The sequence below is a fragment of the Nansenia antarctica genome, assembly GCF_963989245.1.
Source record: "Nansenia antarctica genome assembly, chromosome: 19".
NCBI classification, from domain to species: Eukaryota; Metazoa; Chordata; class Actinopteri; order Argentiniformes; family Microstomatidae; genus Nansenia; species Nansenia antarctica.
In genome coordinates this window covers 26,100,540-26,118,607 of record NC_137692.1, presented here as the reverse complement: position 1 = coordinate 26,118,607, position 18,068 = coordinate 26,100,540, and the positions used below count along the sequence as shown (strand labels likewise).

Below are 18,068 nucleotides of genomic sequence, written 5' to 3'. Positions count from 1 at the left end.
TTAGAGATCTCACAAAGGTGAGAAATCTTAATTCTTGGGAAGGCAAGGGAACTTTCTCTCCAACTCTCTAATGTCGGTGACATGACAGTTTGCAATGTGTCCAGTTGATAATCTTTTACTTGCCAGTGGCAAAGTTACTACTAAACTCTGACGTTAAGAGAAGACACGGAAGCAGCAAATAATACCTCAGATCATCTGAACAGAATCACAATGTGTTGACCAAACCACAGACGGAACAGATGATTGATGCCTACTTGGTTGAGTTTATTTACCTCGGGGGCCAGGTATTCTGGGGTACCACAGAAAGTCTTCATGGTGGCTCCATCTGTGATGCCTTCTTTACACAGTCCAAAGTCTGTGATCTTAATGTGTCCGTCTTTGTCCAGCATTAGGTTCTCCAGCTGCAAGAGAGATGAACAAAGGAGATGACGGCTGCTTCTTAATGACAAAACTTGTGTACGGTAATTGTAGGTAGGTGCTGGAGATGTATATAGCAAGTAAATATCAGCAATTCAAGGTTTTCCAGCAGATTTGGTATGAAAGGGTTAGGGTTAGGGTTAGAACACCTTTACCTTGAGGTCCCTGTACACTACGTCTTGTGAGTGTAAGTATTCCAGCGCAGACACAATCTCGGCACCGTAGAACCTCGCCCTGTCCTCCGTAAACACGCGATCCCGTGACAGATGAAAGAAAAGCTGTAGACACCAAAATATAAACCAGTAAATATGAGCGAGTGGATTGGCTAATTAATCAATAGACCATCGACAGTATTTGACACGGTACAACGGAATGAGGGAGGGAACCAATGGTTGCTGCTTACCTCTCCTCCATTTGCGTACTCCATCACAAAGCATAGCCGGTCGTGTGTTTGGAATGCATACTTTAGTGTCTGCGCGGGAGACAAGAGACTCAGGTTCAGCAACAACATTATTAACCTTAAGGAATGAGGATGTTGTCATCAGTGAGCTTAGTGGAAGCCAGTCAGAGACTCACCGTTAGAAAGGGATGCCTCGTATTCTGCAGGACTCGGCTCTCTGTGACTGTGTGTGCCACCTCATCCTATGGGGACAAACACACATTTGGTGGGACAATAACTAGTGGCACAAAAATGCTGGTATCGGTATCGGCGAGTACTAACAAATAATAACACCCGATACCAAACTCTTGTTCAAACGCAGCACGTTGCGCAGCACGAAGCCTGACACAGACTTCCTAACACAGACATGCCCAGACATGCCCCTCTGCTGGAACGCTATTGGCCCAGAGCAGCTGCTCTCAACCAATGGCGTGGCAGCTTTTCACTATCGCGGAAAAACAAACACGCATGGAGATATTTCAAGGTGGATAGTCCGGTGTGTACAACGGCTAAATGCACAATTTGCGGTCTCAATGTGTCGAGGGGTGGCACTAAAGCTGCCAGTTTCAATACTAGCAACTTAATTAAGCATTTAAAGGCAAAACATATTAAAGAGCACGAAGAGTTTCTGTCATCTACTGCAGCTGCGACAGCAAGCAAGAGAACGGATGGACCAAAACAACAAACGCTGAGTAGCTCATTCCATAAAAAGGACCAGTGGGATGCGACGAGTGAAATGGCAAGAAAGATGACTGAGAAAATGTCTGAAATGATTGTGCTCTGTGACCTGCCCCTCTCCTTTGTTGACAATGTGGGATTCCGCCTTTTTATGGCTCACGCTGTACCTAAATACAAAATACCAGGTCGCAAATACATCACGGAGACGGCCGTCCCTGCCCTCAATAAGAAGGTGACTGAGCATGTTTCAGATAAGCTAGGAAAGGTGCAGGCCATCAGCTTCACTACGGATATTTGGACCAGCGACGTCTCCCCACTGTCCCTGCTTAGTTTAACTGCTCACTGGGTGGACTCCGAATCATACAACCGGGAAAGCGTTGTGCTGCATGCAAACGAGTTCAAGGGGTCCCACACTGGTGAAGCAATTGCAGAAGCAATTGAGAGTATGCTGCTTAACTGGAACATCTTCAGGTTTTGAGCAGTGCCAGACTAAGTGTTAGCAATAATTTTACATCGAGGTGAGTATGCGGCTCAAAAAACATGTTTTTTTGTTTTGTTTTTTCAAACGCCGTGGTATCGGATCGGTACTCGGTATCGGCAAGTACTGCACGGTCAGGTATCGGTATCGGTATCGGGATCAAAAAATGGTATCGGAACAACACTAACAATAACACACAGCAGTTTAGGCTACACACCAAATAACTACAATAGGCTACACACAGTTTAGGCTACACACAGTGGCAAGAAAAAGTATGTGATCCCTGGTTTTCTGCATTAATTGGCCATAAAATGTGATCTGATCCTCATATAAGTCACACGTACAGACAAACACAATGTGCTTAAGCTGATAACACACAAACAATGTTAATCTGTCATGTCTTTATTGAACACACCCATTGAACATTCACAGCGCTAGTGGAAAAAGTAAGTGAACCCTTGGATGTAATAACTGGTCGAACCTCCTTTGGCAGCAAAAACCTCAAGCAAACGCTTTCGGTAGCAGCGGATCAGACCTGCGTCATGTTCAGAAGGAATTTCGTTTTTTTATCTTGCTTGCTAGGGCTAGGGTTAGGGTTAGGGGGTCCTCGGGCCTCTCCTCTGGGCCCCCGGCCGCCTTGTGTGCCTGGTCTGTTCCTCCGCTGGGGCACCTGGTTTGGCTAGCCAGGTGCGGGGCTATTATGGTCTGTGCTTGGTTGGCTGGGCCGGGTGTGCTGGTGGTGGGGCGGGTCGGGTGTGTGGGGCGGCTGGGGTCCCCTGGGGGGGAGGGGTTTGGGGGCCGCTGCTGTGCGCTGGTAGGCAAACTGGTAGTAGTCGCTCTATGAGTAGAGAGCCCTCTACAGGTTTACAGGTGTACAGGTGTACAGGTGTACAGGTTTACAGGTGTACAGGTGTACAGGTTTACAGGTGTACAGGTGTACAGGTTTACAGGTTTACAGGTGTACAGGTTTACAGGTGTACAGGTTTACATGTTTACAGGTTTACAGGTTTTTTACCCTTGCCTGCTTGAGTGTTCTGTCATCATGTGAAACGCAATGAGTCACATCTTGTGAGGAATGCAATATACAAATAAAACTTTGAAACTTTGATTTGATAACAATGTTTTCATGTTGATATGCGGTGCCCTTTTTACACCATACGTAGTGCTGTGTGTTTTCATGAACAGAGATGGTAGAGAACAGAGATGGTAGACTCACGAACAGAGATGTTAGCCGGTTCCAATGATTCCTTAAAGCCTTTAGCTGTTACTCTAGGGTTCTTTTTTTACCCCATTGAGCATTCTGCGTTGTGCCTTTGGAGTCATCTTGGCTGGGCGGAGAGTAGCCACAGTAATAAATCGTTTCCATTTAGAGACAATTTGTGTAACTGTGGACTGATGAATAACTAAATTCTTTGAGATTCCTTTGTAACCCATCCCAGCTTGATGCAAATCAACATGTTGATCGTAGGTCTTCTGATCGTAGGTCTTCTGAGATCTCTTCTCAACGAGGCGTGGCTCACATAAGCAGATGCTTCTTGTGAAACTGAAAATGTTTCAGCATTTTTTACAAAGTCTAAATATCTTTCACCCACACCTCCAGTCTTGTTTCATTGATTCGACTCCAGGTTTGCTAACTCCTGGCTCTAATTAAATTAGCTTTCGTAGAAGTTATTAGCCTAGGGGTTCACATACTTCTTCCAACCTACACTGTGAATGTTTGAATAATGTATTCAATATACAAGAACAATACAATCATTTGTGTGCTATTAGTTAAAGTTATATATTTGCTGTTGCTGATTGTAGATGTCTCTGCGTTGTGGTTCCCATAACAATATTGATTTGGAGTTTAGAATGTGGCTGTGCTCCTACTTCATGAGGAGTATTATATTGACAGTAACTGATATGTTTTCTTTTGGGGCAGTGGCGTAACGAGTCTGCACTGGGCCCTAATGCAGATGGTCAGAGTGGGCCCTAATGCAGATGGTCAGAGTGGGCCCTAGGATGGTCAGAGTGGGCCCTAGGATGGTCAGAGTGGCCCTAGGATGGTCAGAGTGGCCCTAGGTAGCACGCGATTTTTTCTGATACTTTTTGTGCAATTCATGCCTCGCTTACAACAAGTTTTCATTAGCCAAAATAAATAATAGCCTAGCAAAGGGTGCGCTTTCCATGAGAGAGAGAGAGAGAGAGAGATTGCTCATTATTACGTGGTCCAACTCTCTCTCTCTCTCACTCACACACACACACACACACACACACACACACACACACAGCTCAGCTCAGCTCCCATTGGCTCCCACATAACTGGAACCCTGTATCTACTGGTTAATCTGCACAGCGGAGCAGCATGAAGACTACACAGATCATGAACATACTGGTGACGGCGCACCACACACACATTAACAACAGTCACATAAATAATATAGAATAAATATGAGCTGGTTCTCACGTTCTCCTCCAGGGGTGAGTGGCGGGAGCAGGGTTAGGGTTAGCCTAACCCAACGTTAGCTGTAGCTAGGTGGCGTCTTTTCCTCAGCGGTGTTTTTCTCTATTTTAGGGAGTTTTGAATCTTTTTTTTCTAAAATTCATTTTTTTTCTTTTCTTTTCTGAAATCCACTTGGATGCCTGGGCATCATTGGTTCTCTCTCAGTGACTGTTCTCTGGCTAGCCTGTTTCTCTCTCTGTGACTGTTCTCTGGCTAGCCTGTTTCTCTCTGTGACTGTTCTCTGGCTAGCCTGTTTCTCTCTGTGACTGTTCTCTAGGCTAGCCTGTTTCTCTCTGTGACTGTTCTCTAGGCTAGCCTGTTTCTCTCTGTGACTGTTCTCTGGCTAGCCTGTTTCTCTCTGTGACTGTTCTCTGGCTAGCCTGTTTCTCTCTGTGACTGTTCTCTGGCTAGCCTGTTTCTCTCTGTGACTGTTCTCTAGGCTAGCCTGTTTCTCTCTGTGACTGTTCTCTGGCTAGCCTGTTTCTCTCTGTGACTGTTCTCTGGCTAGCCTGTTTCTCTCTGTGACTGTTCTCTGGCTAGCCTGTTTCTCTCTGTGACTGTTCGCTGGCTAGCCTGTTTCTCTCTGTGACTGTTCTCTGGCTAGCCTGTTTCTCTCTGTGACTGTTCGTTGTTCTCTAGCTAGCCTGTTTCTCTCTGTGACTGTTCTCTGGCTAGCCTGTTTCTCTCTCAGTGACTGTTCTCTGGCTAGCCTGTTTCTCTCTGTGACTGTTCTCTGGCTAGCCTGTTTCTCTCTCAGTGACTGTTCTCTGGCTAGCCTGTCTCTCTCAGTGACTGTTCTCTGGCTAGCCTGTCTCTCTCAGTGACTGTTCGCTGGCTAGCCTGTTTCTCTCTGTGACTGTTCTCTGGCTAGCCTGTTTCTCTCTGTGACTGTTCGCTGGCTAGCCTGTTTGAATGTGGTGGCGCAGTCAAACACAACCCAACATTTTACATTTTTGAACATCAAATCACCCAGCATTAATCCTAATTGAAATTTAATTTAGAAATGTAACATTGAGGTATTAGTATCAATTGATATAGGGTAGTGGTGGTCTAGTGGATAGTGAGTTGGACTTGGGATCGGAAGGTTGTGAGTTCAAATCCCGCCTGAAGCCACACCACTACTAGTGTGCCCTTGGGTAAGGCACTTAGCCCTCAGTTACTCCAGGGGGAATGTCCCTGTAATTCGTAATGGTAAGTCGCTTTGGATAAAAGCGTCTGCTAAATGGCAAAATTATTAATTATAATTTATTAATTAATTGATATTCTCAGTGCTGCCTGCATGCATGGTAGTTACGCCACTGTGTTGGGGCATCATGTCTCTCATGGTCATTGGCAGCGATAGAGAACAGCCCCGCCTCACTACTGCCTGTTGTTACAACACAGGGCTGATAAGGAGAGATGAGTTGGGATAAAACTCTATAATACTCAGAACTGTTGGGATGTGATAATACTCAGTACTGGGATGACAATGTTTGGGGCCATTGGGTTACCTTAGGCAACCTTTGGATTTGGTGCAACCTGTAACCGGCATGGAGCTGGCGGACTGGGTCTACATAAAGAACTGCAGTACAACCCAGCCTCTTCCAGATCCTGCTGACCACTTAACACAGCTAACAAGTGTGAAGGACAGGAACGCTGGACCCACGTCCCCCCCCCCCCGGAAAACCTGGTCGGCCCCCTGAAACCCTGCGCCTTGCTGATCCTCACAGCACTACTGGTCATGCTGACTGTCAGATCTTTCTCAGATAAGTCTGAGTCCCAGAGACTAGAGAAGCTGTGCCCCAGCGTGGAAGAAGATACGACTTAGACATGATAATAATAATAATAATAATAATAATAATAATAATAATAATAATAATAATAATAAGACATGCACTATTCGAGGGGACTCCACTTCTGGTAAGAATTGTGTCTGAGAAGGTCACAGTATGACGTTACCTCACGGTAGTCGTGTTTCCATAAACCATTTTGATTCACATTTTTAAGTATATCGCATTAGACATTTTATGGAAACGGCTTAATTCAAATAAACTTCCTCTTAATCGCACAAAAGTTTGTAGGTGTTTTTTGCCGTATGCGAATCAGAGTTAATACGCATAGAGTTGGAAACAGGTTTGCTGAATAAACTCTGAGGTAGCGAACATTCAACTCTGACGTAGCGAACATTCAACTCACGTGACTCAACTGTCTCCTTCGTCTCTGGACAGTCTGCAACGTGGCCGATGCTTCTGACACGCAAGAATTATTATAACTTTCCCAAGTGAAACTAATTCCTGAATTCCATCTGTCCATCTACCAACCTCTATGTCCATCTCTCCATTTTCTCTCCTGTTTGTTTGTTTACTTTCACAACTATGCGTGACGTAGACACGTAGCACCGCGTCATCCTCAATTCTAAACCAGTTCATGGAAACGTGCATAATTGGCATTTTCTTTTTGCAAACTTTGAAAAATGAGCTTAAAATTCGCTTGACATTTTATGGAAACACAACTTGTGTCTGGTACAAAACCGCACCACCCTGAGAAGGTCTAATGTGATTGATTTACTATAGAATTTAAAATTTGCCATTTAGCAGACGCTTTTAATCAAAAGCGACTTACAATTACGAATTACAGGGACATTCCCCCCCAGTGACTGAGGGGCTAAGTGCATTACTCAAGAGCACACTAGTGGTGGTGTTTCAGGCGGAATTTGAACTCACAACCTTCCCGATCACCAGTCCAACTCACTATCCACTAGACCACCACTACCATCACACACTGTGAGGTATCCGTGTCTGGTACTACTGCCTGCATCATCCCCCATGCATTTTGTGTGAACATTGATAAGAATATAATACATGTCAGATAAGAAATCTGTCTCCCCTCACAACTATAGGATAGATGACACTACACACTGATATAGATAACTATAGGATAGATAGATAGATAGATAGATAGATGGATAGATGGATAGATAGATAGATAGATAGATAGATAGATAGATAGATAGATGACACTATACACTGAATGCTCACCTTAGCGATGATGACTTCTTTGCGCAGGATCTTCATGGCGTAGTACATCCCTGTAGCCTTCTCTTTGACCAGAATAACTTTACCGAACGTGCCCTTCCCCAGTAGCTTCAAGTAGTCAAAGTCACTCATGGTCTGTGGGGAAACACAGGAGAGGACAGGAACAAGCCATGAGTATGTACTTAGGGTTAGGGTTAGAACATGTCAGTCAACTCAATCGTTATCCAGTAGGATAACATTCTCTGTCTAATTCCAGGGGAGAAGGGAGGGAGTTTCACATTGACAGCAGTGTACTAACAACGATTTGCATGGGAGGTGTTTGAAAAAACACAAATGAAAAAGAGATGCACCAAAAGTTCGGCCACCGAAATTATGCTTATATGCTTATAAGGGATAACTGTTAGTTAGGGATAACCAGTTATATAAGGGAGGTGTTTGAGAAAACACAAATGAAAAAGAGATAGATAATAGGGATGCACCGAAAGTTCGGCCAACGAAATTAATTGGTGCCGTTCCAATAACAGTGCTGCTCCAACCCCTTCAGGGCTTGGTACCTTTACATCATCTACACCTTTCTTCATTTGGCACTTTTATAGACAGTTGTTACCAAGTGGTTCACACAACACTTTTAAAAGAAAAGGAAAACAGGCAGTTAAAAACCCAGTTGGACAGACTAGACTACGTTGTAAATAGGCTCCAGGTTACTGGTGAACAATGCTGACCACTTTGTTGCGGGACTTTGACATGGCGACTTCCATCTCCTCCATGGCGCTGCAGTCACTGGGGGAGCCGAACTTGATGTCCATAGGCTCCTCCTCCTCCCGCGTCTTCAGCCCGTTGGCCACAGCTTGGATGGCTCTCATCCACTCCTCCCTGGGAGAGCAACGAGGGAAGGTCAGGGGTCATTAAGACAACTTGAAGCTTCAGGACAAAACTGACCGTTTGGCTGGCATGGTGCTAGTTTATAGGCACACAGACATGTGTGTGGGGATGGGGAGTGTGTGTGTGTGTGTGTAGTGTGGGGATGGGGAGTGTGTGTGTGTGTGTGTGTGTGTGTGTGTGTGTAGTGTGGGGATAGGGAGTGGCCACTAATCAGGTCAATTACAGACCTCTGAAAGTTGGCAAGGAAAATGCAAGTTTGAAAACTGACTGTTTTTAGGAGGCTGGCAACACTGTTCACAATCTTCCTCCAAAACAACAACATCTCTTTCAATCCCTCTATGGTTCAATATGTTTGATTTTTTTAGTACACAAGAAAGTGCAGCTTGGCAATGGCAAGAAAAACGTCACCACCAGCAGTGCCGTGCTCACCTCTCCTCGTTGCTGTCCACGTGGAAGGTAGTATAACCCTAACCGTGCTCACCTCTCCTCGTTGCTGTCCACGTGGAAGGTGCGCTCGATGACCGTGGTCCACTGGAGGCAGCGGATGACGAAGGTGTTCGGCCTGGGCCGCTCTGTCTTCATCAGCTGACACTCTAAACACACACACACACACACACACACACACACACGCCAGGCAGACAGAGGAAGATAAGGAGAGGTATTGAAGAATATTCTATTTCACACTGCCTGTTCACACTGCCTGTGTCCCTGTTCTCCACCTTCTCCCTCAAGTGTGCACGACTCTTACACCAATCCCATGCTTTACATCCACACAGGGGAGAACACAAGTGCACACTTCAGGGAGAGCAGTGACATCAAACGGCAGCATCAGGAATCTCACTACACCCACCAAGCCCCATCCCTCCCCTCCAGGAGTTAAACAACATACCAACATAACAACATAACAACATAACAACATACCAACATAATAAACTACATACCTGCCACAGAGAATAAACTACATACCTGCTACTGAGAAGTTGTTGAGGGGGGGGAGGCTGTGGTCGGACATCTCTGGTTTCTCCTTGTAGCCGATGAAGGAGCCGTCACTCTTCAGGATGAAGTACCGGGGCCTCCAAGTCTTAATGTACTCGCCTGCAGAGAGACAGACACATGAGCCGACACAGGGTTTATGTTTGACCGATTCTGAGTAAACCGGACTTAGACGGTATCCGAGAAACAGAGAGTGCGGCCATGTGTAGAAACAACCGCTTGCACCTACTAGGGATGCACCATGAAAGAATTTGCTTAAAATAAATAAATAAAAACAGAGCTAAAAATACTTCTGGTTTGTCATGACTGTCGGGACAAATTCGACTGTGTACGGGAAACACTGCCAACACTCACCCGAGTACAAAGCGCAGAGCGTGTTACAGCAGAGCGTGTTACAGAGCGTGTTACAGCTGTGAATCGAGTATCCTTCTTCTGAGGAGAAGCGGTCACGTGACACGCAATTACGATTGCTTCTAAATAGTATTTCTTGAGGAATTACATTTTTTACAGAAGGTTCTGTCATCACTTTGAATAGCGTCTTTAACCACACAGACAGTGGTGCTGGACAAACACTCTTAAGGCGTTTAATATATATGCTCAAATACTGAGATTTAGGGTGTTACCGTAATACCGCCCAACTTCTTTGACAGGTTATTTATTTGACAAATTACATAGTTTACAAAAAGTTCTGTCATCACTTTCATAGCATCTTCAACCACACAGACAGTGCTGCTGGACAAAGACTCTTAAGGCGTTTATTATATATTGCAATTTAAGACTGTTTTATGAGGGTATTGACAAACACCTGCTGGTATACGGTATAACTGTATAACGGCCCAACCCTGATTCTACTACCAGAGGCCAGGGTGGAGGTTCTGGATGAGGCCTGACAGTGAACAGTGGAGCTCACCTCTCTTGTGGAGCCATCCCTCTCTCACTACGCTGACCTCGTTCATGCTGGGGCGCAGGGCTGACGGAGGTCAGGGTGGGGTCAAAGGTTAGAGGGGCCAGGGGAGCTATGGTTCTACTGGCGGAGGTGTCAGATGAGTCTCAGATGGAAATCCTGGGGACAGACAAAAGGAACACAACATCAGCCACAACGCAGAACAGACCTGAGATGAGGTACGGCTACTCTTCAACAGTTCATTGAGAATTTGGCAATAAGAAAACGATCTCCTCCACAAGGAGGCTACATGTCAACTTCTCAAGATGTTTCTAATGTAAACTTGACATTAGAGGCATCAACAGATGGAACAACACTCTTACAGGCAGGGCCCATTTCATGAAACAACTAGGTTATTGACATAAAACATAATTAAACAAATAATAACAATTCCAAAGAAGTTATTCAGTGACATTATCAAATGAAGGAGAACTGGGAAGAACTGGGAAGAACTCTGTAAATGGAAATGCTACTAAAAAACACTGCTGGTCAGTCTAACCCTCCACTGCAGCGGAGTCAACAGATTCCTCTTAACAGACTCAGTGTAGAAAACCCCTCTGCAGGGCGCTGAGGTGGCGTAGCGGGTTAAGCGTCGACCACGTAACCGCAGGGCTCCCTGTTCGATTCCGGCCGGAGACATATCCTGCACGTCATCCCTCCTCTCTCTCTCACCCATCCTTCCTGTCATAATCTATACTGTACTGTCAATAAAAATGAAAAATATGAGTGGGACTGCCCCACTCAGAAAAAATTACTTAAAACTACTAAATGATAAAAACCTCTGCTCATCAACAGAGCCTTGGTACTATGCTTGTTCTGATTCCTCACTCAGGCCAGCTCCAGTGTGAGTCCCCAGGCAGTGTTGGTGTCTGTTCTGCAGCCAGGTCTGTCCAGAGGCGGAACACCCGTCCCCTGGCCCTGCCCTGGCAGCCCTCCCGGTCACCATGGGCACTGCGCTGGATTACCCAGAGCAAAATCCCCACCTTGTGATGCACTCTGCTGCCCGTTACACAACGACACAGCCAAACAACTGCCAAATACCGCCACCCCCCACCTCATCTTGCACTTGCCCGTGGACATACAAGCGTGAGGTCCAAAAGGAGAAAGGCAAACATAATTACTTCCATGACCTTAGGCTGAGTGCAACACCGCCAGACCTTTCACAGCCAGAGCTTCAACCATTCCTCCTCCTTTCAACTTGCGTCGTTGGTTAAACAGCCTGTGCTGCTGGAGGTACTGGTGCTCTGTTTATGCCAGTATTAGAGATCTGATACGGTGCTATGGCTCTGCCAGCTACAGGACCATGTCCAGATAAATGACACCAATGTCATATAGGAGAGGAGGACCAACCGTTTTGACAACTCAATCAGTCAGTGACTAGGCTACTTTGCACTGCAAGGGAATGCTGTGTCTGTTTGAACTGTATTATTTGTAGAGATGAAAATCAATGGCTCCCTTTCAGTTCAGTCGATTCCAAATCTATTTATAAACCAGATGTAAAAAAAAAAAGAAAAAGAAAGGGCCGATTGGAGTTTCAGTATCTGACTGCAGTCTTACACACAGACTCATCAGCATAGCACAGGGCGGTGTAAACAACTCCAGAAGACATACCGGCTAGTGAAAAACCATGACTTAGTCAAACTCAAGTTTTAAACATTGAGACATGGGAACGTTCCGCGGAGCAGAGCAGAGCAGTGACCCTGGGGGTGATTACTGTGTTGACAGATAAAACGGGACACACACATGCAGGTGTGACAGTGTGGGTGAATGAACAACACTGATACTGACACTAGGGATGCTCAGCAAACTCCTAAACCTCAACCAGTTTATACTCTGTAGTATAGGCTTTCTCGCAGGGAAGGGCACACTGCTGTACAGCACCACCAGGGCCAACCTAAAGCGCGGCATCCGAGAGGCCAAGGCAGACCACAGAGAGAAGATTGAGGAATGCTTCCTGAGCAACGACTCCAGGCGGGTGTGGCAGGGGGTTCAGCACATGACAAACTTCAGAGCCAACAGGCTCACAGCCGCAGAGGACGACCCCCTGCTGGCGGAAAAGCTGAACTCCTTCTACGCCCGGTTCGACGAGGGGCGTACGGAGGTAACCACAACACAAACACCACTCTCTCCAGCTCTCAGCAGCCTCACCCTCACAGAGCATGAAGTGAAACGCGTGCTGAAGGCGGTGGACCCCAGGAAAGCCTCGGGGCCGGATGGCGTCCTGGGACGGGTGCTGAGGGACTGCGCCGACCAGCTGGCCGGGGTTTTCACCAACATCTTCAACCAGTCCCTGTCCCAGGCCACCATCCCACCCTGCCTGAAAACCTCAACTATCATCCCAGTTCCGAAGAAAAGCACGGTGAGCTGCCTAAACGACTACCGCCCGGTGGCACTCACACCAATCATCATGAAGTGCTTCGAGAAACTAGTCCGGGCCCACATACTCACACGCCTCCCGCCCAACCTGGATCCATACCAGTTCGCCTACAGAGCCCACAGGTCCACAGAGGACGCCATCGCGACAACTCTCCACGCCACTCTATCCCACCTGGAGAGGGGAAACAGCTACGCGAGACTGCTCTTTGTGGACTTCAGCTCTGCCTTCAACACCATCCTTCCAGACAGGCTAGTGACCAAACTACTAGACCTGGGACTATCACACTCTATATGTGCATGGATCAAGGACTTCCTGACCGACCGCCCCCAGAGGGTGCGGGTTGGCTCCCACACCTCCACAGCCCTCAGACTCAGCACTGGGTCCCCCCAGGGCTGCGTGCTAAGCCCCATCCTCTACAACCTCTACACCTACGACTTCACCCCCGTCCACCCCAGCAACTCCATCGTAAAGTTTGCAGACGACACCACCGTGGTGGGCTGCATCACGGGGGGGGACGAGGCGGCGTACAGGGATGAGGTAGAGCAGCTGAGCAAGCTGTGCAAGGTTAACAACCTGCTGCTGAACAAGTCAAAGACCCAGGAAATCATCGTGGACTTCAGAAGGAAAAAGTCTGAGATCCAGCCCCTGCTCATCGACGGAGAGAGCGTGGAGAGAGTCTCTCAGCCCTCCGATTCCTGGGGGTGCACATACAGGATGACCTGTCCTTGAAGAACAACACAACAGCCACCATCAAGAAGGCACAACAGCGGCTCTACATCCTGAGAGTCCTCAGGAAGGAACACATCAAGCAGGAGATACTGGTGACCTTCTACCGCGGCGCAGTGGAGAGCATCCTCACCTACGGCATCTGCAACTGGTTCCACAGCTGCACAACCGCGGAGAGAAATGCGCTACAGAGAGTCGTGAGAACAGCCCAGAAGATCACCGGCGCCCCCCTCCCCTCTCTGGAAGAGCTGTACAACACACGCTGTCTCAGGAAGGCCTCCAAGATCTCCAGAGACCCAACCCACCCTGGGTACGAACACTTTACCCGGCTGCCCTCGAAAAGGCGGTTCAGGACCATGGCAGCAAGGACAAACAGACTGAAGCTCAGCTTCTACCCCAGGGCCATCCAGGCCCTGAACACAGCAAAGACCTAGGTTCTGGGCCCTGGACAGTCTGGACGGATTGATGGCAGCTGCTGGACTGAAAAAACAGGTGTCTGCAAACTGCGACACTTTAAATAAATGTGCAATAACACTATGTGCAATATGACAACCCTAGTCGTCTATCTGTACAGTATAGTATAGTGGATAGTGTACATAGCCTTTATTTATGTAAACCAGCTCCTTTCCCTTCTTGTTTTTTTTCTTTTCTTTTCTTTCCTAGCACCAGGGGAGCCCCCCCTCCTAAATGTCGTTGTTTGGTACCTGTACTGTATTAATGACAATAAAGACCATTCATTCATTCATTAATAGTTGTCACAATCCCTGGAGAGGAAACTTACGTCCTACTGAAAACAAACAAACACTTACTTCTGTCACAGGGCATGGAGCAGTCTGGGCCTTTACAGATCTCTACAGAGAGGGTGAATTGAGAATAGTATAAAACCTACGATCTGTAACCAACATCGATTAAGGATCAGATTGAGATAGCTGATAGATACAGGGTAGATGTCACAGCTTCTTACTCAGAACAACTATAAACCGGGTCCGACTAATCTCTGGAGCAAAGTAGAGTCATGTGTTTATGTGTTGCTAGTACAAGGCAGCTGCACGTTGTGTTTGTTAAAGCAGCCGTCAGATTGATTTCTGTACAAAACCCAGAACATAGTTAATAACAGAAAGCTGCCTTAAACCTAACCTGGCGAACTGAGTAAAGCGTCAATGTGCTTCAGTGTTTCATGTAGCTTAGCTAGGCTAGCTGTGTGTCATATCAGCTCCACGCCAGCAGTTAGACGGACCCGCTACTTCCCCTCATTGTGTTGCTAGCAGGTTAGCTAAAGGCTACAGCTAACAGCTAGCTGTCCCAGACACTGTCCTGCTGTCAGAAGTAGACTTATACATCTCTATATATAAACTATAACATCTCTACTGTTCAGACTTGGGTTTGGTATCAATCAGCAGAGTTGAGGATCTTACCTTCTCTCCTCCCCAGCGAGCTGCTCAGAGCAGACCAGGGTTTAGACCAGACCAGGGTGTAAGGGATCCAGAGGGTTCAGAGGTTTCCAGGTTGTTGTTGTTGTTGTTGAGTTTAGCGACGTTACTCAGCTGGACACCAAAGCAGGATTGAGTTTAAAGTTTAAGGGTTAGTTAGGGTATATCCAGGCTGGTGTATTGATCTCTGCCAATGAACACACAGCCTCTAACAGCCTCTAACCTCGCTGCCTAAACCGCTAAACACTCTAACAGCCTCCTAGCTATGCTGCTGAGCTTCTGTTCTGCTTCCCACAACAGGACGTGATGGCGTGTAGTTAGGGGTCGGGATGGCGTGGTGTTAGGGGTCGGGACGGCGTGTTGTTAGGGGTCGGGACGGCGTGTTGTTAGGGGTCGGGACGGCGTGTTGTTAGGGGTCGGGACGGCGTGTTGTTAGGGGTCGGGACGGCGTGTTGTTAGGGGTCGGGACGGCGTGTTGTCAGGGTCAGGACGGCGTGTTGTCGTTGCCGCTGCAGTTATTCAGGTATTCATGTCGTAATTGTAAATCGCTTTGGATTAAAAGCGTCTGCTAAATGGCAAAATTCAATTAAATTATAAATTATGGGTGACACTCATCCTAGTGGCTTACAGAAAAGTGACACATTTACTGGATGGACCAGAACACATTTTGGGATCTCCTCTCAGGGTTGACGACCTCCATTGTGACTGAACTATATAGCAATAGCAATAGCCCAAGAGCTCTGTCCTAGGGCCCTTACTGTTCTCCCTCTATACCACTGGGGTCCCCCAGGGCTCTGTCCTAGGGCCCTTACTGTTCTCCCTCTATACCACTGGGGTCCCTCAGGGCTCTGTCCTAGGGCCCTTACTGATTCAGATTCAGATTCAGATAACGTTTATTGCCATTATGCTTGACACATGTAGGAATTTGCTTTGGCATTTACAGAAGGTGCATTTATGCTTTTTTCACATATACATGAACAAAACAAGTACAAATACAAATGCAAAGACAGGCAAAAACAGGACAACACAGGACAGACAGTGCATGGATAGTGCTGTATATAAAGTGCAGTGCAGAGTTATTCAAGGTCCAGTGCATGTTCAGTCCTGGGCAGACTTGGAGGCGGGGGGGAGGGGGAAGCCAGAGTCATTTAGCAGCCTGGCGGCTGAGGGGAAGAAGCTGAGCCTGTGGCGGGCCTTTAATGCCTTAGGCAGCCGCAACCTTCTTCCAGAGGGAAGCAGGGTGAGGAGGCCGTGGCCGGGGTGGAAGGGGTCTGCCATGATCTTCCTTGCCCTCCTCAGAGCCCTGGTGTCATGCAGGGAGTTGAGGGAGGGCAAGGGACAGCCGATCACCCTCTCTGCTGAGCGTATTACCCGCTGCAACTTGGCCTTGTCCTTGGTCGTTGCAGCAGGGAACCAGGTGATGATGGAGTGGGTGAGGATGGACTCTATGATGGCCGTGTAAAACTGGACCATCATGGACCTCGGCAGCCTGTTCTCCCTCTATACCACTGGGGTCCCTCAGGGCTCTGTCCTAGGGCCCTTACTGTTCTCCCTCTATACCACTGGGGTCCCCCAGGGCTCTGTCCTAGGGCCTTTACTGTTCTCCCTCTATACCACTGGGGTCCCTCAGGGCTCTGTCCTAGGGCCCTTACTGTTCTCCCTCTATACCACTGGGGTCCCCCAGGGCTCTGTCCTAGGGCCTTTACTGTTCTCCCTCTATACCACTGGGGTACCTCAGGGCTCTGTCCTAGGGCCCTTACTGTTCTCCCTCTATACCACTGGGGTCCCCCAGGGCTCTGTCCTAGGGCCCTTACTGTTCTCCCTCTATACCACTGGGGTCCCCCAGGGCTCTGTCCTAGGGCCCTTACTGTTCTCCCTCTATACCACTGGGGTCCCTCAGGGTTCTGTCCTAGGGCCCTTACTGTTCTCCCTCTATACCACTGGGGTCCCTCAGGGCTCTGTCCTAGGGCCCTTACTGTTCTCCCTCTATACCACTGGGGTCCCTCAGGGCTCTGTCCTAGGGCCCTTACGGTTCTCCCTCTATACCACTGTGGTCCCCCAGGGCTCTGTCCTAGGGCCCTTACTGTCCTCCCTCTATACCACTGGAGTCCCTCAGGGCTCTGTCCTAGGGCCCTTACTGTCCTCCCTCTATACCACTGGAGTCCCTCAGGGCTCTGTCCTAGGGCCCTTACTGTCCTCCCTCTATACCACTGGAGTCCCTCAGGGCTCTGTCCTAGGGCCCTTACTGTCCTCCCTCTATACCAAGTCTCTTGGCTCTGTCATTTCCTCACATGGGTTCTCCTACCACAGCTACGCAGAGACGACACTCAACTGATCCTTTCTTTCTCCCTGTCTAACTCACATGCGGCAACACGTGTCTCTGCGTGTCTCACTGACATCTCTGCTTGGATGTCAGCCCCTCATCTCTACATGGATGTCAGCCCACCACCTCTACATGGATGTCAGCCCACCACCTCAAGCTCAACCTTAACAACACTGAGCTACTCTTCCTCTCTGGCCTGCCCTCTCAAAGACTTCTCCATCAGAGTAGAGAGCTCTACTGTAACCTCCTCCCAGACAGCCAAGAACCTTGGAGTGATCCTGGACATCCACTTATCCTGTAGGCCAACATCACGCTCCTGCAGATCCTTCCCCTACAGTATACGTCCATTCCTCACCAGAGAAGCAGCTCAACTCTTGGTCTAATCACTGGTCATCTCCTGGCCAGGCTCCCCACCTCTGCCATCATGACGCTATCATGATTGACGGCAGTGTGTGCACATGCTAACACCTTGTGTCTGACTAGAATCCACATCTTAGTGATTATTTACCTACTTATTTCAAGTATGTTCACTCAGCATAGTCTTGTGAACACTTCATACAGCCGATAAACATTATTCAATACTATACCAAATATGGTTATGATTGCTATATATTTGTTAAGCATTATATTTGATTAGCATATTTTCTTTCTTTTTTGCTCAGAGAACACAGATGGGAGGTACCAACTGCTGCCAAGGCTACAATTATTAAATAAGCTTGGAAACCGCTTAGCTAATAAGACTGTTGAGTTACTGAAAGGATGTAGATATAGATAGATGTATGAGGGGTAGATGAAAATAAAGTGTACTTAAAGTGTTGCATTTATTACAGTAACCTACATTTACAATGCAATGCTGAGCTTGAGCCTACAATTCGCAAGCAGTCAA

General features: G+C 47.6%; 1 protein-coding gene across 1 annotated transcript in view; it reads right to left on the bottom strand.

Annotated features, from left to right (window-relative positions):
- The window catches only part of LOC308174069 (RAC-beta serine/threonine-protein kinase), a 20,023-nt gene extending 4,964 nt beyond the window's left edge, over positions 1-15,059 (bottom strand). Inside the window, exons 1-11 of the mRNA XM_080549122.1 lie at positions 14,845-15,059; positions 14,239-14,280; positions 10,294-10,446; positions 9,357-9,485; positions 8,872-8,983; positions 8,231-8,381; positions 7,512-7,643; positions 994-1,059; positions 821-889; positions 573-695; positions 273-401 (exon numbers count right to left, since the gene is read on the bottom strand). Coding sequence (XP_080405248.1) covers positions 273-401; positions 573-695; positions 821-889; positions 994-1,059; positions 7,512-7,643; positions 8,231-8,381; positions 8,872-8,983; positions 9,357-9,485; positions 10,294-10,339 — 957 coding nt within the window. The 5' untranslated portion in view covers positions 10,340-10,446; positions 14,239-14,280; positions 14,845-15,059. The remainder of the gene's footprint in view (positions 1-272; positions 402-572; positions 696-820; positions 890-993; positions 1,060-7,511; positions 7,644-8,230; positions 8,382-8,871; positions 8,984-9,356; positions 9,486-10,293; positions 10,447-14,238; positions 14,281-14,844) is intronic.
- Between the last annotated feature and the right edge of the window lie 3,009 nt (positions 15,060-18,068).